The sequence below is a fragment of the Peromyscus maniculatus genome, chromosome 1 (genome assembly GCF_049852395.1).
Source record: "Peromyscus maniculatus bairdii isolate BWxNUB_F1_BW_parent chromosome 1, HU_Pman_BW_mat_3.1, whole genome shotgun sequence".
NCBI classification, from domain to species: domain Eukaryota; kingdom Metazoa; phylum Chordata; class Mammalia; order Rodentia; family Cricetidae; genus Peromyscus; species Peromyscus maniculatus.
Window position 1 is genome coordinate 137,213,936 of NC_134852.1, and position 21,693 is coordinate 137,235,628.

Consider the following 21,693-nt stretch of genomic DNA (forward strand, 5'->3'; position numbering starts at 1 on the left):
TCTGCATCCATCCATCTCCAGACTTGGTCTTAGCCGAGACGGAAGAGCACGGAGATGAGGACCAAGAGAAATAGCAGTCTTTCCCACCAGGTGGCAGCAGTGTTCGTCCGACCGCGCCATCATCTCTCCCACAGGTCACACCGGGTGCGGCAGGCAGGCTCCTCTCTCGGGACTGGCGGTCGGGAGTCGTAGGAACTCCCCCAGCTTATTCCAAGGCTAGTCTTTGGGCCATTCAAAGAACCTAGTTTACTCGCCTCACCGAAACTCGGTTTCGCCTTTGGTGGCACTGGTGGCATGTGTGCGCCCCCAACACCACGCCACACCCCCACATCCCTGTCTCTCCCCTCTAGTTCCCACAGTCCTCCTGGTGGCACTTCCTAATTGCGACTTGCACTACACAGGCCCTATCTCGAGTTGTAAGAGGTAGCTCGCCTCTGATTGGCAGTTAGGCCTGTCTATCACAAATGTATTCCAGCCCACTCGGGCCAAGGACACTTCAGGGTCTCCTTGATTGCGCCGGTGCCTCCCTGCGCTTGTTACACAGACTCCTAGCTACTCTGTTACTCCACTTGCCCCCTAGGTGGCTCCTCCTTAAAGGATTCGGTCTTTCCCGCATCAACCCACCTGTTAACCCACATAACAACCTTGCCACAATCGGCGTTTCTTTTCTTTTTTTTTTTAATTTGTTTTTTTGAGTCAGGGTCTCACCATGTAGCCCTGGCTATCCTGGAGCTCTCTCTGTAGACCAGACTGGCCTGGAACTCACAGAGATCTGCCTCTCAGTGCCTCCTGAGTGCTGGGATTAAAGGTGTGCGCCACTGTATCTGGCTCAGCTTTTATTTTCTGAACAAAAACACCTAGAGAACTAGGCAGGGGGTGCACACCTCAAAATCCCAGGGCTCTGGAGGCTAGAGCAGGAGGGATACGGAGCAAGATCCCGTCTGAAATAAACAAAACACGTATGAAAAGCTCTGCTTCAAGAAAACCAGGCAGAAAATACCCTCTGGGTATGGCTAGCACCCACACCTGGGCATGTTTTTACCTTTGAGATTCTTCTTTGAGAAGCTCAAATACTCAGGTGTGTCCTTCTGAATTCTATTAAAACAGCTTTACCAACCCCCAACTCTGCTTAAGAAAGACAAGAAGCCAAATGGGAAGTCCTGAGGAAATGTACCTGTGGCCTCTATGCATGAGGCCCCACAAATATGTACACCCCACCCACATATACACAGAAAAATAACCAACAACAAAACTCACCCCCGGGGCTGGAGAGATGGCTCAGTGGTTAAGAGCACGGACTGCTCTTACAGAGGATCTGGGTTCAACTCCCAGGACCCACATGACAGCTAACAACTGTCTCTAACTCCAAGTTCTGACACCCTCACACAGACATACATGCAGGCAAAATACCAATGCAAAAACAAAACAAAACAGAAAACAAACAAAAACAAACAAACAAACAAAAAAAAAACCCACCCGCATTCTACCAGCCAGCAGAGTAAGGCAGATGAGATCTTTTCCCCTCAAGATCTCCCATTCTTTTATCTGACTATTAGAAAATATATAGAACTCCTGCTGTGTGCTGCACTGGACTCTGTTTATGGCTTAGATAGAGCATGATTTCCAGGATGTGGATAGAGCTAGGGGAGGGCTGAGCATTTGCAGTAGCGGAAGTGTGAGGACCTGAATTCAAATACTCAGAACCGCTGGGCATGGTAGCACACACCTTGGGGATAAAATCCCAGCACTCGAGGCAGAGGCAGAGGAGGCAGAGGCAGAGGCAGAGGCAGAGGCAGAGGCAGAGGCAGAGGCAGAGGCAGAGGCAGAGGCAGATGGATCTTATTGAGTTCCCGGACAGCCAGGGATACATAGTAAGACAATGCCTATCTCAAAAATCAAAACTAGCTGGGTGGTGGTGGCGCATGCCTTTAGTCCCAGCACTTGGGTGGCAGAGGCAGGAGGATCTCCGTGAGTTCGAGGCTAGCCTGGTCTACAGAGAGAGCTCCAGGACAACCAAGGATACACAGAGAAACCCTGTCTCAAAAAAGAAACCAGGTCCCCAGAACCCATACAAAGCTGCACATGTGTAATCCAGCTCTCCTGCTTGGAGATGATGAGAGGTGGAGATGAGAGGTGGAGATGAGAGGTGGAGATGAGAGGTGGGGACAGAAGACTTCTTGGAAGCTCTCTGGCCAACTGGGGAAAAATAGAGAAAGAGACCTTGTTTCAAGGCAGAAGGTGAGGAGGATCCATGAGGCTGCCCTTCCACAGGCACCCCATGGCACACACGAACGTGTGCAGAGGGAGGGAAGGAGGGAGGGAGGAGGGGAAAAGAAGGAGGAGGGAGAGAAGGAAGGAAAAAGGGAGGGGGAGGAGGAGGGACAGAGGGAGGGGAGAGGAGGGAGGGAGAGAAGGAAGGAGGGAGGGAGGGAAGGAAGGACGGAAGGATGGTAATCTCCGCCTTCTGGGATCATGAGAAACAGCTCACAGGTGCATGGTGGTTTGGAAGGGGGACACTGACAGCAGCTGCACCTGCTGCCTGGACTCCCACAGCTCTCCAGGGCTCTGTCACCCCCCCACCCCTCACTAGAGTTCCTTTGGTGATGTCCACCAGTGGGGGTTACTTCTTTTTCATTTTGTGTCTCAGCAGGGTGCCCTGTCCCTCACTCCAACACAGGACCCCCCCCCCCCAGTTTTCCAGACTCCTCGTTGCCTGGGCCTTGGCCTTCTCTTCTCATATATATTCCCTCTCCCTAGGTGATCTCATCTATTCTCATGGCTTTAAATACCATCTATATGCTGATGACTCACAAATGTATATTTCTAGCCCAGACCTCTCCTCGGAGCTCCAGACTCCTATACCCAACTTCCTGCTTGATGTCTCCATGTCCAAAAACATCTCGAGAGCAATAACCCGACACGAAGCTCCTTATTCTCTTACTCAAAACTGCTCCCCTCTCTTCATCTCACCCAATGCTTCCATGATTTTCCTAGACGTTCTACCAGGAACCTGAGGATCAACTCAGGTCTTTCTTCTTACCTGACAGTCCCCAAGTGAACATCTGCTGGGCCATTTCCACCAGAAAGCTCGTCTCTCTGGATGTGGTGCACAACTGTAATCCAAGCACAGTAGAGGCTGAGAATCAAGGATCCCAATCAGCCTGGGATGTATACCAAGATCCTGTCTCAAAGGAGATGGGGAGGAGGATGAAGAGGAAGGGGAAGGAGGGAGAGGAGGAGGGCGAGGAGAGGCGAGGCAGAAATCTCAAATGTGATTCCCTACCTCCCTCTCTAGGTTTCCCTCCTGTTCAAGCCAAGGCCCTTCATCTGTTGACTGCCACAGACTTTGGTCTGGTTGAGCCACACTGATTCCTACCTCCTAAGACCCAGCTTCAGCCATTCAGCAAGAACCATTCAGACCCAACGAACTACATGAAAGCCTTCTGTATGAGAGCTTCCTGGCCAGCCTGTCTACCCTGGTCATCCCATTTCCCGTCCTCCAAACTTTTAGCCACACTGGTTTCAGACCACCCTTTGTATTCTAGGTTCTTATCAATTGATTAACTTTTCTGAGATAGGATTATGTTTCCTAGCCCAGGCTGGCTTCAGGCTTGGGATCCTGCCTTTGCCTCCCGAGTGCTGGGATCACAGGCATGCCCTCCGTGCATACTGTTTATAAGGCTGACTCAAGGTCCTGACTGCCTCCCAGATGCTCTCAGACCTCGCCTGAGCCACTCCGGCTCCACTCTAGATCCAGTTAATGCCTCAGCTTGGCGATATCAGTTGACACATTTCTCGTAGGAAGGGAGCCCTGAGGCACCCAGGCTGTGGGCCGTTCTTTACCCTTCCCCCACCTCCTGCTGGAATCGTCTGTGTGTCTGTCTCCCTACCGTGAGGCTGGAGGTTGTTGCATAGAAGGTACTCAAGACATGATGGGGTAATGGGACGTAAGTATGTTGGGTATAGAGTTTTTCCCACTCTGAATTGGGAAGGCTTTGCAAGGCATGCTGGGATGGGTCCGAGCTGTGCCCATGAGAAGACAGAAGTGGGGGATTCACAGATCACTGCTCCCCTTTACTGCCTCCCGCTGTTTCCAGGCCCACAGCGCCCTTGCTCTGTAGTTCTGGTCGGTCTGGAACTCACTATGCAGGACAGGCTGGCCTAGAACTTACGGACAATCTTTCTGCCTCTGAAGAACTGGGATTGCAGGCATGTGCCAGCAGGCCTGGCTTCTTGCTTCCTCCCTTACCCTGGAGAGTTATGAAAGGAGCCTCATGGCTGCTTGAAAAACTTCCTGCTTTAGGCTGGGGGCTACAGCCAGTGGAAGGATGCACACTTAGTCTATACAAGGCTCCGAGTCTGGTCTTGCACACACAAAGGGACAAATTTAAAACTTTAATAGGTATCGATTGGTGTCTGTGTGTGCCAGCATGTGCCATGGCCCATGTGCAGAGGTCAGAGGACAACTTGTAGGAATTCTCTCCTTCCTTCAACCGTGTGGGCTCCTGGGAGCAAACTCAAGCTTGTGTGGCGAATGCCATCATCATCTGAGTTATCGCACTCCCTCACATGCATATGATTTTAACGTGCTCTCTGGAAGAGGCGCCATGCATGTGGCACGATTTAGAAGCATTCAGATGGCACACACTTTTTTTTTTTTTTTTTTTTGGTTTTTTGAGACAGGGTTTCTCTGTGTAGCTTTGCGCCTTTCCTGGAACTCACTTGGTAGCCCAGGCTGGCCTCGAACTCACGGAGATCCGCCTGGCTCTGCGTCCCGAGTGCTGGGATTAAAGGCGTGCGCCACCACCGCCCGGCTAGCACACACTTTTAATCCCAGTGCTTGGAGGCAGAGGCAGACAGATATCTGAGGCCAGCCGGGTCTGCATAGTGAGTTCCAGGCCAGCCAGGGCTACATAGCGAGACCCTGACTCAACAAGAAAAAACACGCAGAAGGTTGTATGATCGGGGCTAAGTCTTTCCTATGCTTGCCCTTCTCTGCTCCACAGCAACCTCACTCTCCAGCAGTCACCATAGTTACCATTTTCTTGTGCAGTCTTCTGGAAATAATATATGCCCAAATAAACGTGTGTAAGGTCTTTCCCTTATTCAAATGGCAGCGTTCCATTGTGCTGCTCTGACTCTGCATCTTGGTTTAAGTAGGAATGAGACTGCGAAGACGATTCTGTATGTATATATCTGTGTATGTGTCTGTTTCTGTCTGTCTGTCTGTCCAAAGCCTCCTTTTTCACGGCTGCATACTATTTTGATACGAGAAATTATGCCATAGCTGATTAACCAGTCTCTCTTGCATAGACATTTCATTTGTTTCTTTTTTAGAAGTTGTAGCTAAGACTCTTTAGCTTTTATTATTTTGTATGTCACCTGGTATATGTATAGGATAAAGCCAGAGAGCTGGGATTTCAGGGTCAAAGAATATGTGTATCCATCGGCATCCAGTGTCAGACCAGCTGCAGCAGACTGTCACTAATTTATTTACCCACAGTCTTAGTGTGCTAAGTGTACCCACACTCTGAACTTTGCCCATTTGGTCGGTGACAGGCGTTGTGTTATATAATTTGACTTCATAGTACTCTTACTTTTAAAAAGTTTTAAAATACAAACACAACATTTCCAGATAGCATTTACCATGTTATCTTTTTTATTCAGTGCTGGGGATCAAAGCCATTGCATGCTAAACACACACTGTACCAGGGCCCCCAGCCCTTGACTGTCTTCAAGGGTCCAGTTAATCAGTGGTCAGCATAGTCACATGTTGGGCAGCAGAATTTCTCTGTTGAGTCCCAATATTTAGGGAGGCTGATTTAATGTCAGGCCCAGTCTGGGGCACTTGGGACTCAGAGATGAATCAGCCCCTTTTCACTGCGACAATTCCCAGGCTGATAGGAGACAGAATGTAAACAGGCAGACACAACTGCCATCAGAGCTGAGTCTGAGGGATCTTCGGGGAAGGTCGTTGTGGGGCGTGCTCCCGAAGATTGCTAGGAACAGGTGACTTGGAACGACCTGGGAAGAGCAGTTCTCAGGAGCAGAGGACCTGAGCAAAGGCCCAGAGGCCTAGAGGTGGAGGCGGACTCTGAAACTTCAGGTTACGTGTTACCTTCCTGCGGTGGGCAGGGAGTTCCTGCCTTGAAGGGCCTCTCGGAGGATTTGGGCTTTCCCGGAGGTAAGTTTAGGACACAAGAAGATCAAAGGCTAGGCCTGAAGCCTTCAGTAGCTCCAGTCTGTAATCCCAGGGAGGCAGGAGGGCCAAGAGTTCAAGGCCAAGATGAGCTGCCCACCTAGACTCATCCAAATAGGAAAAAAACGAGACGGAGGCTACTGGGAAGCAGAGCGGCGCAGACTCTTCATGACTGCAGGTTCAAGCCCTGAGGTCCTCCCCCGCTTGAGGGACAGACCTGGGGATGGCAGAGGGTGGCAGGAGGTGTGGATCTGGTAAAGAGACCCAGGTTCCGGGGCCTGGTTTGGGTCACAAGAAGGAAAGATGTTTGGGGAAGCCAGTCTCCTTCGAATGAGGTTCCTCAGAGCAGCAGGAGCCGCAGGCAGGTCCCTCCTTTGCTGGCGGGTCCCTAGGTCACTGCGGATCTCTAAGCCACGCCCACGGACACCGAGGGGTAGGACAGCTGCCCTCTTTCCTTCCCCCTTGGGTGCTTTGTGGGTTGGGGGGGTGAGCGTGAGAACCAGCGTCGCTATGGCAACTAGGCCGGGTGGTCGGGCCCTGGAGCCCTGGGAGCCGGAGAAGGCGAGAGGCGGGGCAGCGGGAGGCGCCAGGGCTGCGCGGCGGGGCGGGGGCCTGGGTCTCCCGGGAGGAGCTGGGGAACACCGGGCGCCTCTCGCGGAGGTGCACGCCAAGTTCTCGGGTGAGTGTGCACGCGTGTGAGCCGGCCCGAGGAGCACGGGCGGGTGCGAGGGCGAGCACACGTGTCGGGTGTGCACTCGCGTGCGCTCTGGGGCCCTTGCCCGGCCCTCTGCGCCCCGCGCCCCTCCCGGCCGCCCGCGGCAGCTCCCGCCACTCCCGCCCCGCGCCGCCCGCCTCTCGCTCGGTCCTCGCCCGCCACGCCGCAGTCGCCGCCGCCGCCCAGCCTGCGCCCGCGGGCCGCCCGTGCCGGGCACCTGTTGGAGGCCCAGGGACAGGTGCGGGGGGCCGGGCCGGCCAGGGTAGCGCGGGTGAGGGCGAGAGGAGGAGACAACCGAGGCAGGGGGGTTCCCACTTTGGTAGAGCGGCCGGCCGGCCTGGGTTAGGGACTAGGTAGGCAGGCAGAAGCTTGGGGCTGAGTGAAGAAGAGAAGCCTGGAGAGGTGGCTGACACCCTGGCCAGCCCCCGCGCCTGATGGAGAAGATGGCCAGAGCCTCAGAGCAGCCACGGAGGGGAGCTGTGGGGTCCCTGGAGGTTTGAGGGGATGGGAACAGAGGGGGAACCCAGGGTGAGAGGAAAGTCCTGGAAAGGTGACAGAGGAACAGTGTACAGGTAGTGGGCAGGGTTAAGGGGAGTCACGACCCGTCTGCCAGGACTGATCTGGCAACTCAGCCAGCCCCTCGAGAAGCCAGGCCGCCTGTCTGCCCACCAGCTGGCACAGATCGCCTCTCCCTAGACACCCAGGAAGGGAGGGCAGTGAGGTTCCTTCAGACCCCAGCCAGCCACTCCAGCTCTACATCCATCTCCCAGCCAGAGGTGCTGCATGAGGGGCCGCAGGGGCGATCGCATGACCATCAACATCCAGGAGCACATGGCCATCAACGTGTGTCCTGGACCCATCAGGCCCATTCGCCAGATCTCGGACTACTTCCCTCGCAGGGGGCCAGGACCAGAGGCTGCTGGCGGCAGGGGCTGCGGGGAAGCCCCAGCTCATCTGGCCCCTCTGGCTCTGGCCCCCCCTGCGGCTCTCCTTGGGGCCACCACGCCCGACGATGGAGCTGAAGTGGACAGCTACGACTCAGATGATACCAGTGAGTCTGGGGGCTCAGCGGGCTTGTGGGAGGGAGCAGCCTCCCGAGTGTGTGTGTGTGTGTGTGTGTGTGTGTGTGTGTGTGTGTGTAGGAGGGTGGGGAGGAGGGAGGACAGTCCTGCCACCACAGCTGCAGTCTGGGTGCAGATTACAGCTTCAGCAAGGCTCAATATTCAATATTTCTGCTGAGACACTCCACCACCCACACAGTCAGTTGCGGCCGAGCCAGGGACCTAGACGCAGGCATGCACATGGCTGCTTAGCCTCTTGCACACACACTTGCACACACACACACACACACACACACACACACACACACACACACACACACACACACACACGGGCAGGCCGGTAGAGATGTGGACACATTCTTCTAGCCACTAGGTCTCACATGCTTGACTTGGACCAAAGACTCACCCTACCTCCTCCCTCTTCTCTTCTCTTTTCTGCAGCTGCCCTGGGCACGCTGGAATTTGACCTTCTCTATGATCAGGCTTCCTGCACTCTGCACTGTAGAATCCTCAGGGCCAAGGTGCATCCCTCCTTCCTGGGCTGCTACCCTAGGGTGGGGGCTCCATTGTCCCCCCAACCAGAGCAGACTCCTGCACCTCTGGAACTGTCCTCTGTGGGACTCTAGTCCTGCAGGAGGAGGGAGGAAGGCTTGGGAGTCTAAATACAGCCCCTTTGCACCTCTCCTTCAGGGCCTCAAGCCCATGGACTTCAATGGCCTGGCTGACCCCTACGTAAAGCTGCACCTCCTCCCTGGAGCCTGCAAGGTATGTCTCCTTCCAGGATTGGCTTGTCCTATGGGTCATCCCTCCCAGCCCCCACCTTCAGCCTTTGGGGCCCCAGGGTCCATGCATCAGAGCCCTTTGTCCCCATGCCCCAGGCCAATAAGCTAAAAACTAAGACTCAGAGGAACACACTGAACCCTGTGTGGAACGAGGAGCTGACGTACAGCGGAATCACGGATGATGACATCACTCACAAGGTGCTCAGGTGAGGGCTTTCCCTCCAGCCCAGCACCTCTGGGATGGCTGTCATTCACCCTTTGGCTGGTCCTTCTCCCTGTAACCCATTACACCTGTTAGCAGCACTCCACAATAGTCAGTGGCTGCCCAGCCCCCTCAGCCGCAGGGCCAAACGTTCCCTCTGGTCTTCTAGCAGAGGACTATGGGTTTGGCAGCTGAAGGCCTTGTCAGGGGTGCCGAATGTGCTCTTGGCTTCCTCTGCCCACCTCAATCTTTGATTGGGCCCCAAACCTGCCTCTGGAAAGGTTTCTCTGCTCTCCAAGACCCCTCCTCAGGGCCGCTGGCTTCAGTTGCACCTACACGCCTCAGGCTGCCCGTCCTGTTCCATGTCTACCTGTATTCTCCGAGGAGAAACGTCTTCCAGTCAGGGGACCTGCCCCATCACCCTAAGTGTCAGAAGTACCCCAAAGAGGAATGCGGCCACTGAGTTCAGGTCCGGAGAGACCTCGTCCCTTATTCTTGGGCAATAGGGAGCCACAGAAGGTTTCTTATCCCAGGAGAAGCGTGGTTATCAGAGCTGTTCTACAGAGCTCACCTTGGTGTCAGAAATGGGAGACCAAGGCAGAAGCAGCAAAGTGGCCTCATGTTCCTCAGGGTAGACAATGAAGCCTCAGGGTTGCAGAGGGCAGTTTTTGTTTTGACAGGGGCAGCCCAGGCTAGCCTTGAACTCAGACCCTTCTGCCTCACTCGGCCTTCTTAGCTAAGCGAGGCTCACAGTGCGCCACCACAGCCTGTTATTAGGGAGCGTTTCTTTGCTTTACCTCCTGAGGGATTTAGAAGGTGGGTACGCTCTCACTTTGCAGATGGACAGTTAGGTGACTTGCCCAAAGTCACACAGGTCATAGACAGGGCTGGAATTTCAGCACACCTTCACACCATAGCTACTCACCCCTTAACCAACCCTGTACTGCTGCGTCTGGACAGGCTGGCTCCCTGCTCCAGCAGGAAAGAACGGGGCACCCAAGTCAACCCGGAGTCCTTGGCTGTGTAAGGCAGCTAAACACCCACCGGGGACTACCACTGTGTCTGTGGCCACACCCACCCAGCCAGCCGGCCCTGTGGGGTTCAGCTGGCTCCTGTCCCCAGGTGGGGAATGGAGTTAGAGCTGTGGGGGCTTCCTGTGCAGCTGGGTAATTCCTGATGGCCACAGGGCAGATCCAATAGCCCTTCTCAAGCTTCCACCCACTTTACAGATGAGGTGGCAAATTTAGGGCAGAGCTGGGACTGGTCCAAGGACCTTTTCCTCCCTCCGGAGTGGGGCTCAGATACCCAGGGGCCCTGACCCTGCAGTTCCCTGCCAGGATCTCTGTCTGTGACGAGGACAAGCTGAGCCACAACGAGTTTATCGGGGAGATCCGCGTGCCCCTTCGCCGCCTCAAGCCTTCACAGAAGAAGCATTTTAACATCTGCCTTGAGCGCCAGGTCCCGGTCCGTGGGGGGCTAATGGGTATGGGGGAGGGGATCTGGAGAGGTCAGCTTGCCAGAACCTTTTCTTCGCCCCCCAGCTTCCTTCACCCTCTTCGATGTCTGCAGCGCTGAGGGGCATTTCCTGTTACCTGAAGGAGGTGAGGCACATCCTGGGAGCTCTGTCTGGGTGGGAGAGGCCCTAGACCGACCTCTGACCCCTGCATCCTTTTCTGGCAGCTAGAGCAGGCAGAGCAGGGACCTGGGCTGCTGGAAGAGCGTGGGCGCATCCTGCTGAGTCTCAGCTACAGCTCTAGGCGGCACGGGCTGCTGGTGGGCATCGTTCGCTGTGCCCACCTGGCTGCCATGGATGTTAACGGCTACTCTGACCCTTATGTGAAGACGTGAGCCCTTACCCAAGCCTGACCCCAGCCTAACTGCTCCGGGGCTTAGCCTGTCCCTAACTTCACGGCTCCCCTCCCTCCACAGGTACTTGAGACCAGATGTGGACAAGAAATCCAAGCATAAAACATGTGTAAAGAAGAAGACATTAAACCCAGAATTTAATGAGGTAAACACGACAGGGAGCAGAAATCAAGATGGGCTGGGGACAGCCATGTGGTTAGAAGGCCTGATGAGGCACCACCTGCCTTGTTCTCAGGAATTCTTCTATGAGATGGAACTCTCCACTCTGGCAACCAAGACCCTGGAAGTCACAGTCTGGGACTACGACATTGGCAAATCCAATGACTTCATAGGTGAGTGGAGGGGCCCGCCAGGTGCAGGGAGGGAAGTGAGGCAGGAGAATGGGCACCGATTGGCTCTGCCTGACTTGGGTGTTCTTCAGGTGGTGTGTCTCTGGGGCCAGGCGCCCGGGGAGAGGCGCAGAAGCACTGGAGCGACTGTCTCCATCAGCCGGACACAGCCCTGGAACGCTGGCACACCTTGACCAGCGAGCTGCCCGGGGCTTTCCCTCTGGCCTGAGTGGACAGCAGCTGCCCAGCACAGGCCCTTTGGGCCGGGTCCAGTACCCAACCTTCGCACGAGTGTGTTGCACGTTTACATGGGGTGGGATGCCCCCTGCCCCACACTACCTGTCTTATTTCTGTGAGTCTGTGATGTGGGTCTGTCTTCTTGTGAGGACTGTGGAGAGCTGTGTTCACATATGCAAACTTTTCCTGCCTGACTTGCTGTCACCTGCAAATATGCAACCACCCCATGCACAGGACCATGTGGGGTCTCCTGCCAGTGCCCTGCCCACCCTGCTACTCCTCTCTTGGCCTCTCCAGGCTGCCCGGCCCCTGCTCCACAGGGAGGAGGTCGGATTAGGGGAGATTAGAGGAGGACATTTCCAAAAGAGGAAGGACAAGGACAGAAAGAGCCAACCCTTTAATACAGAGCCTTCGTTAAAAAGTCCCAGCCCTGCTCAGCTGCTCTTCTAAAGGAATGGCCTCCCCAGGGTCTCTGCCTCCCTAAGGTGTGGCAGATCCTCTTGGCCACTCATTTAAATAACTGTCCCCTGGATGGGGCTGGGATGTGAGGGCAGGCCCCTGCCACCTTCCTCGGGGACATTTGTGCATGTTTACGCCTTTTCTGATTGTGTCAGTGGCCGAAGCATGGCAACTGGGCATCAATAAACATCTCTTGAGGAAGTGGGCTCCAGTGTGCTGGCATGGGAGGAACACTGCGCAGGCCTGGCTGGTAGCACGGGGTGGCTACTCTGGGATGTCGATCACCAGGTCATCGTCTCCGTCCAGGGCATCATCCCCGCTGCCTGTATCGCTGAACATCTGCTGAGGGACGGTGCTCAGGATCGTGTGTGGGGGCATCTTGGGAGGAGGCAGGGGGGTCAGGGCTGCCCCAACACTGGCCCCAGAACCCCTGGCAGGGAAGGCCAGTGGCCCACCCACAGGGCAGTCAGGGGGTCCTACAGCCATCTGCAGGGGGGGAGAAACACAAGGAGGGCTTGTCAGATGCACTGGCACTGGGCACTGGCACAACGCCCACTGGAAGGCAGTTCAAGGGGTGGGGAAGCCCCACCGCAGCCCCTCCGTCTCCAGCCATGAAGTGCCTGGGGCGAGGGGCAGTGATGGAGGCGGGATGGGGATGGGGTGAGGGGAGGCTGACAGGGAACCTGACGGAAAAGTTGGGCTCTCCCCTCGCTAGCAAGGCACCCTGGTTGCTCTGTGCCAGCGGTTAAAGCCACATTCAGGACTAGCTCAGAGCACCTTCCTCTTGCCTCTGGAAACCTTGGGTATCACCTGCCACCACTGGTCGGCTCTCCTCCTCCTCCTGTGGGATTCACTAGTTCGTGATGGGCATCACAGGCTATCTGAGCCAGAAGCCTAAGCAGTAGCTTTGGTCCCCAGCTTCTATGGCATTGTGGACGAGCCCCTCCTTGGGACCCCGGCAGCCACCAGCCTGGGCTAGGCCCTCCTCTCAGCTCACCTGGTCTAGGTACCAGCCTCCTAACTGGACTCCCTGCCTTCAGCCTCTCCCAGCTCCAGCTCCTCCTCCACACTGCGGCCAGAGTGGTCACTCTAGAACAAACCTGAGCATGTCACCCTCTGCCTGAGGGTCTGGGCCTGGCTGCCTTCAGGACGATCAGTGCCATGTGCCTAACAGGGCAGCCCCGCTCCAGGCGGCAAGGCCATGCTTTGTCCTCTGAGCTGACACATGGCCTCTGCTCTGCCAGGGCCTCACACATCCTCCCTCAGACTGCTCTCTGGGTACCATGACAGCTCATGTGCCGTGGGCACAAATTGAACACCTACTATGGCCCAGGTAACTCTACCAATAATCTCTACTTCATAGGACTATCCTGGAAAAGAGGTGGGCCACATACCAGAAGAAGGAACTGATGTGTGGAAACGGAAGCTGAAGGAATTGAATGCTGGTCCTCACTGGGCAGCACCCAAGGTGCCCCGGGACTGGGGCAGCAAACAACATCTACGTGTGGTCTCCACCATGGCCTGTGGTCGCTTCTATGCCTGGCCCTGTGGCCTGTTCTCTGCTTCTCAAGGAGTCCCACCTTTACCTCTGCTTGTGCGGTGATGTGAGGGTGCGAGGGTAGGCAGAGCCTCAGGAAACATGGACGGCAGACAGGAGGACCAGCTCTGGGAAGAACCAGGACCCGTGTGCTGGTCTGAATGAGCATGCCCACCCCCATAGGCTCTTATGCTTGAATACTTGGTCCCCAGCTGGTCGAACTAGATTTAAGAAGTCGGCCTTGTTGGAGGAGGTGTGTCACTGGGTGGGCTTTGACTTTCCAAAGCCTTCACTCTTCTCAGCTCAGATGCTCTCATCCTCCCACCTCTGCCTCATGGACACTAACCCTCTCAAATCATAAGCCCCAAATAAACACTAGAGGTTGCCTTGGTCATGGTGTCACAGCAATAGAAAGGTAACCGAGACAACTCCCATGTGCACGGAGAAGCAGATGCATGCGCACATGACTAAGGAGGGCAGCTCCATGAGGACCAGGCCTCTGCTGGCTCCCCCTGTATCACCACCCTGCTCACTAGGAACTGCCATAACCAGGATTTCCTCAGTATGACCAAAACCAGCCAATGTGGCTCTATAAGCTGCCAGGGCCCAGGCACTGGCTAGGCGATGTTCTCCATCCCTCACTCATTTGAGCCTCTCATGCCCTCCATGACTGAGACAGTTCAGTGACAGGCCCACGGTCACATGGTGAGTATGGGAAAGAGCTGGGATTCACACCCAGCTGAGGCTAAAGCTCCAGCATTTGTGTTTGCCTTGGCCTTCAGTATCTCACCTCTGTTCACAGGCCCTGCAGTGACGGGTGCCTTCTGACTAAGTCAGTGTCATCTGCCATCCCTGTCATATGTGAACCTCCCTCACGTTGTTCCTCTTTCCCCTCCCACTGCCACCTCAGCTGGGACCAGCCTGATCTTACTGACCCTGTGCTCCGACATTAGCCCTTCCCTGATCCTCCCCACGCCCCACCTAGAGCAGTTGACCCTAGTCTCTCCCTACGAACCCAGTCACCACACCTAAACATGCCGAACCCCTTACCTGTCCTGAAGGCTAGAAGCAGAATCTCTCAGGAAGACCCATGTGTTCTACTGCTTCCCCTAGTGCTAGGGTCAAACTTAGGGCCTTGAAAATGCCAGGCAAGAACTACTACTGAGCCACATGCCGAGTCCCCGGAGTTCATGATTAATCCCCAGGAGCTGAGTGCAGGAGGCTGTGAGCTGTTTGATGTGAGCTTCTGAACTTGGGCCCCCTGAAGAGCAGCAAACAGTCTTAACCACTGGGTCATTTCTCTAACCCCTGGAATTCATTCATTCATTCACCCTTTTATTTGTTTTTTTCTCTCCCTCCCCACCCCCCCTTTCTTTGAGGATATAGCCCTGGCTGGCCTAGAATTTACTATGTAGACCAGGATAGCCTCAGACTCATAGTCCTCTGCCTCCCAAGAGTTGGGATTAAAGGCATGCGCCACTATGCCAGCAGAATTCACACTCTCCGCTACATAAGCACACTCTCTGACTCTGCTTGTGGTGTGAGAGGACCCAGAGCTGTCAGCCTGGGCCTACTCAACCTTGCCCCCCAGCTGACGGTCATTCCCATCTTCTTCCAACTTTGGCTCACTTCTCATCACTCCTGGGGCTTCATGTTCAGCCTTCTTCCCTCTCCAGCTCTGCAGCCCTACGAAGCCTCAGCTCACACGGGCCACTGTCTAGTTAGCACTTCCAGATGCCCTCTTAACAAGTCCAAGGCCACTTCTCATCTCTCTTCTAAAATCAGCTTCTCCCATCCACTTCTTCACAAGTCAGGGCACAGGCCTGGAATCTTTCTGGGTTCCCTCCTCCCTCTCACAGCCAAACTGCGTCTCTGAGGAGACGCTGCAGCCCATCTTAGACATGGATCCCTGGGGCTCTCTCCTGGGTTCCTGTAGTCACTTCCTTCCTACCATCCTGACTCCTCCAGCCCCTCTACCCAGGCCTGTCCACACAGTCATGTTGCCCATGTGTCTAAAATACAAGTTGAACTAGACCCTGCCCTGCTCACCTTGCCCGAGTGGCTCTCACTCCATTCCGGTATAAGCCCTAGTCTCTTGCACCTTAAAGCCCTATGTGCTTCCCTCAATGACTAGGATAAAGGGCAGCCAGCATGTTCTGTTCCTCCTTGTCTTTCAACAAGCATGCTACTAGACTGAAACTCTTTCCCAAACACCTCATGGCTTGCTTCCTGTATCCAGTCAATAGCACCCTAGATTATGCACTTCAAAAAATTCCATCACTCTCTTCATTTTCTCTACTAGGGTCAATCCATCTGATTTATCTTCTGCCAATTTTGCTGGAACAGGAGCTCTGTATAAGGGTTTAGCTGCCTGTTTGTTATGAGCTGCAGCACTCCAGATAGGTTCTCAACACAGGAGGTGTTCCATGAACACTTGTTGGTTTTACCTGGTCTGATCACTTTAAGTCTAGGATACTTTCCCGAAGTCACACTGTTCTGAACTGGGGAGCCTTGACTCCACACCACAGTCCCAGCCCCCATAGTGCCCAGGACCTGCACAAACACGCTTCACTCCAGCCACGCTGCAGGGCCTGGTTGTAGAGCCAGGTTGTGAGACATGACCTCAAGCAGCCTAACTTGGGAAGCCTTCCAAGCCTGATTCTGCCACTGCCAGTGACCTTCCGTGCCTAGCCTTGGGCTGAGCCTTCACATTTCAAACCAATCCTTCCAACTGTGGTATCAGCTGGGGATGCAGCCCAGCTGGTAGGGCGCTTGCCCGACAACACGCACGAAGCCCTGGCCCCAACCCTCAGCACTGCGTAGAGCAGATGTGGTGAGCACGCGCCTGTAATCCTGGCACTTGGAGAGTGGAGGCAGGAGAACCAAGAGTTCAAGGTCATCCTACTAGCTTGTGCTACGAGGGGCCCTTTCTCAAACAGAACAAAACACCCAGTCTCTGTGCAGGCCTCTCTTAAGCTTCCTTTAGATGGATGTCCTGCCTTTGTGGCCCCTCCCTAGAGTCCCCACATCAGGGTACCTTGAGTTTCCGGGGTAGGCGGGGCCGTTTCTCCAGCTTGGGCCTCAGGGGGCTGGGCTCAGGCAGCTGCAGGGCCAGGTAGTCAGAAGGGAATGGGGGGTAAGGGGGAGAAGCCAGCTGCAGGTGGGAGTAGGAAGATGGAGATGGGAAATGGAGCAGGTCAAGGCGAGGGGCGAAGGGGAGAAATGCACACAGGAGAATGGAAAAACAAAAGAGATGCTGATGAGTGTGGCTCCCAGGGCTCCCGGACGGACGGACGGACGGACGGACGGGGAGGGACAGCAGCAGGACTGCCGGGTCTGCCCCAGTCCTGCGCAGGAGAGAGGCAGGCAGCCTGACTCACACCCTCCAAAGGTCACTTGCTGCCACATGTGGACACGTTCTGGGTTGGGAGGCCTCGCTCTGAGACCTGGCCCCTGTGCCCCAATGCCCCACTGTATTCCCGGCATGGGAGCGCACTACTTCCAGGTCTTGATCCCAACTCACCGAGCTCAGATACGGGGAGGGAGCTCCAGAGGTCTGCAGGGGAAATCCTGTTGAAGGAGGCAAGGAGAGGCTGGAAGGGGATGGGGTACCCCCCATCGGAGGGCTTCTCTTCCTAGAGAAGGGATAGGGAGAGGGGTCAGAGGCAGCTGGAAAGCCCACATCTCCCACCCCTGCCCTGGAAGATGATGGCTCCTTCTTACCTCTTGGGGGCTGGTGTGTCAGACAACTTGGGCGTCCCCTCTGTCTCACTGTTGTCTGAAGATGCAGTGGCATCTGAATCTGTGGGGAGGGCTGGTCAGTGGGGTGGTAGAGTCTCCCAGTCCACCTCAAAGACTGTAAGCTCAACACTCCAGAAGGGCGCGAGGGAAGGAGCCTTCCCAGTTGGCACACATGCAAGCATGTGATTCTGGGGAGTCCTTCGGTTCTCACACCCACTTCCTACTTAGGTACCCATGCCCATGGCACACGTGCCAACACATGCCATATGCTAGGCTCCTATACGTACTCCTGGTCTTTTTAAGCACAGAAAGGGGAAGGGATGCAAATCACATCTGCTTTCCAGATGGCCTCACCAAGCTCAGAAGGTATGTATGGAACCTGAGCTCAGGTCTGTGATCTTTGACCATCTTAGGTCACTCTTTAATGTGCCTCTAAGTAACTTTCAGCTTCTGCTCCATTTTCCTCATTCAGGGACCCACTAAAGCACACCTTAAAACTCTATTTTCTTCCTCTCCTCAAGATCTCAACTGCCACAAGTTCAGGCCACCAACATGTCAAAATCACCTGCTCAGCCACCTCAGCACTGTCTCCCAACTACTGTCCAACCCAATGGAACAACTCTGTCCACGGGCTTTAGCAGTGTCTCCTACCTGTCTTCAGTCCACCTTAAGGAAGACTAAAGGACTCGCCCCAGGGCCTCCCGCACTCTGGCTAATTGCTTTACCTCAGAACTGCAATCAAGGCCTCCAAGAGTACTCTTCACAGAGGCAGGCCCTCATTCTTCAAAAGGAGATCTATTTCCTAGCTCAGTGTTCTTTCTAGAAGGCTTGCCTTTCACTTAGAAATCACTGTATTACTCAAATCCTTGTTTTATATTTGAGACACAGTCTCAATATATGTGTATCCCTGGCTGGCCTCGAACTCAGGGAGATCTTCCTGCTATTGTTTCCCTAATATAGTACTCCTTTATTTAGGTGTTTGTGTGTGAGTGTATGTGTGTGCACCATGCTAATGCCCAAGCCTGAGGGAGTCAGAAGAAGGCATTCAACCAACCCCCCCCCCCCCCCCCGAATAGAGTGAGGTAGTTGTGAGCTGCCATGTAGGTGCTAGGAACCGAACCTAGGTCTTTTCCAAGAGCAGCAGGTGCTCGAAACTACAGAGCCATCTCTTTAGCTCTTTGGGTGCAATGTAAAGTTACTTGTTAAAAAATATTTAAGCTGGGCCGGGCACTGGTGGCGCATGCCTTTAATCCCAGCATTCGGGAGGCAGAGGCAGGTGGATCTCTGAGTTTGAGGCCAGCCTGTCTACAGAGTGAGTTCCAGGACAACAAGGACTACACAGAGAAACCCTGTCTTGGGAGAAAAAAAGTTAAGTTGGAAAAATAGTAACCTGTGCTTCTGTCCCTTTGTGCACACCAACCTGGAATAATCTATCACATTTTCACCTAGAAAGCTCCAGCTCCTTCTTCCCACGTCAACTGTTGCTTCAGTTCCTAAAAACCCCTTAAAATGGCTTTTTCTCATTCTTACACAGTCCAGACACTGCATGCTTCTGTGTGATTTACAAGCAGCTAGAATGACTTTAACACTTGGCTTGTTGTTATTTTTAGTCAGGATCTCTGTAATCCCGGTTGGTCTGGAACTCAATATGTAGACTAGGCTGGCTGCTAAATTGGTGATTCTCCTGCCTCAGCCTCCTAAATGCAAAAATACAGGCATGTTCCACTTTGCCCAACTGGCTTTCATTTATTTGTTTTTTTGAGGCAGAGTCTTACTTCGCAGCTCAAGTTTGCAAACTTGGAACTTGGAGCTATCCTCCTGCCTCATCCTCACAGTGCTGGGATTATAGGTATAGGGTACCATGCCCAGGTGGCTTTTGCATTTGTAGCTTTTTATTTTTACTTATTTAGAAATGGGTATTATGTAGCTGAGGTTGGCCTTGAACTTCTGGTCCTCCTCCTTTCTCTACCTCCCAAGGAGAGCTGGGATTAAAGGCCTGTACTACCACGTCTTGCTTTTCAACACACCCCACACACTCCCCATTTTTGAAACATGGTCTCATTATATAGCCAGGTTGGAACTCATTTATCTTTTTTTTTTAATTATACTTACTTATTTGTGTGTACATGGTACACGCAGACCGAGAACAGCCTAAGGGAGCCATTCTCTCCTACAGTGTGGGGCCTGGGGATTGACTCAAGTAGTCAGGTTCAGTAGCAAGTGCCTCTGCTCAATACACCATCTCAAAAGACGCTGGGTGAGGGGCTGGAGGGAAGGCTCGGTAGTTAAGGGCACTGGCTTCTCTTCCAAGTACTCCCCTCACTGACCACAAGCATTTATAACTCCTTTTAAGAGATCCAATGCCCTCTTCTGGCCTCCAGAGGGACTGCATGTACACGGTATACAGACGTAGATGCAGGCAAAACACCCATACCCATAAAAATAAATGTCTTTTAAAAAACAAAGGAAGCTGCAGGGGTGTGGTGGTGCTGTGTGTGGTGGTACAAGTACGGAATCCCAGCGCTGCAGAGGCTGAGGGGGAAGAACTGTGAGTTTGGGACCAAGTAAGTACAAATGAAGAACACATTTCAAAAAAATGTGAAAAAAATAAAGGCTATGAAACTATATAAAATTCAAACTGTAATGTTCACAAATAACGCTCTAATAAAACACAGCCACTTGTTTATTAATATGCTGGCTATGGCTGTTTTCACATGAGCAATGCAGTTTGCTTCAAAGATAATATTTTACAAAACCCAAAATATTGACCCATTTGCAAAGGAAATGATATTATCAACCCCTGTTATACCATAATTACTACCATTTAATCCTGTTTAAAATTTCATCACTCTCAGTATCACTTAAAACTCTAGTTTGTCTCTTTCAAACAATTCCAGTGACTTTATTACCATCACTGTTAGTGTGTGTGCACTGTTAGTGTGTTTGTGCGGACACCCACAGGCCAGGGCAAGGGCTGTGCGCTTAGAGGACAACTTTCAGGAGTTTTTTTCCTCCTTTGTTGGTTGTTTGTTTGCTTTTGTTTTTTGTTATTTCAAGACTGATTTTCTCTGTGTAGTTTTGGGGCCTGTCCTGGATCTCGCTCTGTAGACCAGCCTGGCCTTGAACTCACAGAGATCCACCTGCCTCTGCCTCTGAGTGCTGGGATTAAAGGTGTGCACCACCACCGCCTGGCTTGTAGGTTTGTTTTTAAAGACTGGGCCTCACTCATGGACCTTATGCTACTGCCTCTTGAGTGCTGGGATTACAGGCATGGGGTAGTACGCCTTTCTAGTTTATTTTTTCACTTATTACACATTACAGGGATATAAATGACAAATGGCCAGGGGCTTCCTCCATTCTGCCAGCCTGTGCCAAGCACAGCGCCTGGGACACAGTGGATAAATAAATACTTAAGACTCTCTGGGCATGGTGGCATGTGCCTTTGATCCCAGTACTTGGGAGGCAGAGGCAGGTGGATTTCTGAGTTCGAGGCCAGCCTGGTCTACAGAGTGAATTCCAGGAAATCCAGGGCTACACAGAGAATAGAAAGGAAAAAAAGAGGAGGTGGGGAAGTAAGGGGAGAGGGAGAAAGGAAGGCAGGGGCGGCCGGCGAAGGCCAGCAACAAGGCTTAAGAACTACTGGAGGGCCGCACCAGCTTCCACATCCCAAGAGGATGGATGGACCCAGGAGCAAGTGTTTAAAGTGCCAGTATCTCATGTCTTCCTGCAAATGTGCATGACTTTGCTCACCGGAAGAATCTTCATCCACGTTCTCATACTGCAGAAGTCGATCTAGAAGGAAACTGGGAGACGCGGGAAACAGAATGATTATCCTCATTTCAGCAATGTTCCCTGGCTAGACAGCTATCTAGTTCCCCCTAGAAGGCCCCCTGGATCCCCCTAGGAGTGCATGCATTTGTGGTCCCGGTCCAGGATGGAGAGAGAACGAGGATCCCCTAGGTGTAGCATCGCCCGTGTCCCTCAACAAACCTTACCTCTTGTCCCGGGAAACCTTCAGCAATTTCCTCTGCGCCTTCCTGAGCTCCTCCTGGAAGCACTCGTGTTCCTGTACCGGACAGGGAGGGTGCTGAGCTAGGAGCAATCCGCAAAAGGCCCGGAACCCGGAGACATCGCCCCCGACCCACCCCCTTTCCCACATGGGTAAACTGAGGTCCTCTCAGCTCTAGGCCGCACACACCACAACTTCCCCACACCAGCACTCACGTAAATGAGGAACTTGAGTTTCCGCTTCAGATTCCTGTATTTCTTTTTGTAGTCCACTTCGCCGTCCGCTGGTCCGTTCATGACCCGCCTGGGAATATCGCCCCAGAGTACGGTCCCGCTACCCGGAGCCAAGTCGGCCCGGCCTCTTAGACTTCCACTTCCGGAGACCTGGCAACGCCGCGCGAGGCGGACTACAACTCCCGGCGTGCCCCGCGCGCAGGGAGCGCCTCCCGCCGCCCGCCTTCAGGGGAGGAACGCGGCTTCCAGGGGGTCGCGGTTCGCTGAGGTCACAGAGGAGCCGGACGCGGAGGGGCGCAGCTACTGGTTCTAAACTTATTTGG

At 53.9% G+C, this 21,693-nt stretch overlaps 2 protein-coding genes across 11 annotated transcripts; one reads left to right on the plus strand and one right to left on the minus strand.

The window, feature by feature from the left end:
• Positions 1-5,817: 5,817 nt before the first annotated feature.
• Positions 5,818-12,051, plus strand: Doc2a (double C2 domain alpha). Of its 7 annotated transcripts, none has more exons than XM_006977092.4 (11): positions 6,480-6,878; positions 7,685-7,965; positions 8,417-8,496; positions 8,666-8,740; positions 8,854-8,963; positions 10,297-10,423; positions 10,501-10,560; positions 10,640-10,803; positions 10,889-10,970; positions 11,061-11,157; positions 11,247-12,051. In XM_006977092.4, the coding sequence occupies exons 2-11, from the start codon at positions 7,698-7,700 to the stop codon at positions 11,381-11,383; spliced, it is 1,200 nt and encodes a 399-aa protein (XP_006977154.1). In that variant the 5' UTR covers positions 6,480-6,878; positions 7,685-7,697; the 3' UTR covers positions 11,384-12,051. The 7 variants fall into 7 exon arrangements, with proteins under 7 accessions (XP_076408761.1, XP_076408756.1, XP_006977154.1 ...); XM_076552660.1 differs by lacking the exon at positions 6,480-6,878 and adding an exon at positions 6,911-7,152; XM_076552647.1 differs by lacking the exon at positions 6,480-6,878 and adding an exon at positions 6,907-7,152 and having other exon boundaries at positions 10,889-11,157.
• Positions 10,936-21,487, minus strand: Ino80e (INO80 complex subunit E). Of its 4 annotated transcripts, none has more exons than XM_042283757.2 (7): positions 21,353-21,487; positions 21,124-21,194; positions 20,879-20,931; positions 17,111-17,189; positions 16,911-17,022; positions 16,425-16,490; positions 10,936-12,336 (listed from the first exon to the last, which is right to left on the minus strand). In XM_042283757.2, the coding sequence occupies exons 1-7, from the start codon at positions 21,431-21,433 to the stop codon at positions 12,115-12,117; spliced, it is 684 nt and encodes a 227-aa protein (XP_042139691.1). In that variant the 5' UTR covers positions 21,434-21,487; the 3' UTR covers positions 10,936-12,114. The 4 variants fall into 4 exon arrangements, with proteins under 4 accessions (XP_042139691.1, XP_006977155.1, XP_015851441.1 ...); XM_006977093.4 differs by having other exon boundaries at positions 16,425-16,541; XM_042283763.2 differs by lacking the exon at positions 10,936-12,336 and adding an exon at positions 12,347-12,939 and having other exon boundaries at positions 16,425-16,541.
• Between the last annotated feature and the right edge of the window lie 206 nt (positions 21,488-21,693).

Excerpts from the sequence above, each read along its gene's own strand:
- Doc2a (XM_076552646.1), top strand. The coding sequence starts at position 7,698 with ATGAGGGGCCGCAGGGGCGATCGCATGACCATCAACATCCAGGAGCAC. Across the intron at positions 8,741-8,853 it reads TCCTCCCTGGAGCCTGCAAG|GCCAATAAGCTAAAAACTAA; the intron begins GTATGTCTCCTT and ends CCCATGCCCCAG. Across the intron at positions 10,804-10,888 it reads TCTGACCCTTATGTGAAGAC|GTACTTGAGACCAGATGTGG; the intron begins GTGAGCCCTTAC and ends CTCCCTCCACAG.
- Ino80e (XM_006977093.4), bottom strand. The coding sequence starts at position 21,433 with ATGAACGGACCAGCGGACGGCGAAGTGGACTACAAAAAGAAATACAGG. Across the intron at positions 21,195-21,352 it reads AACTCAAGTTCCTCATTTAC|GAACACGAGTGCTTCCAGGA; the intron begins GTGAGTGCTGGT and ends TGTCCGGTACAG. Across the intron at positions 12,337-16,424 it reads GCCTACCCCGGAAACTCAAG|ATGGCTGTAGGACCCCCTGA; the intron begins GTACCCTGATGT and ends CCCCCCCTGCAG.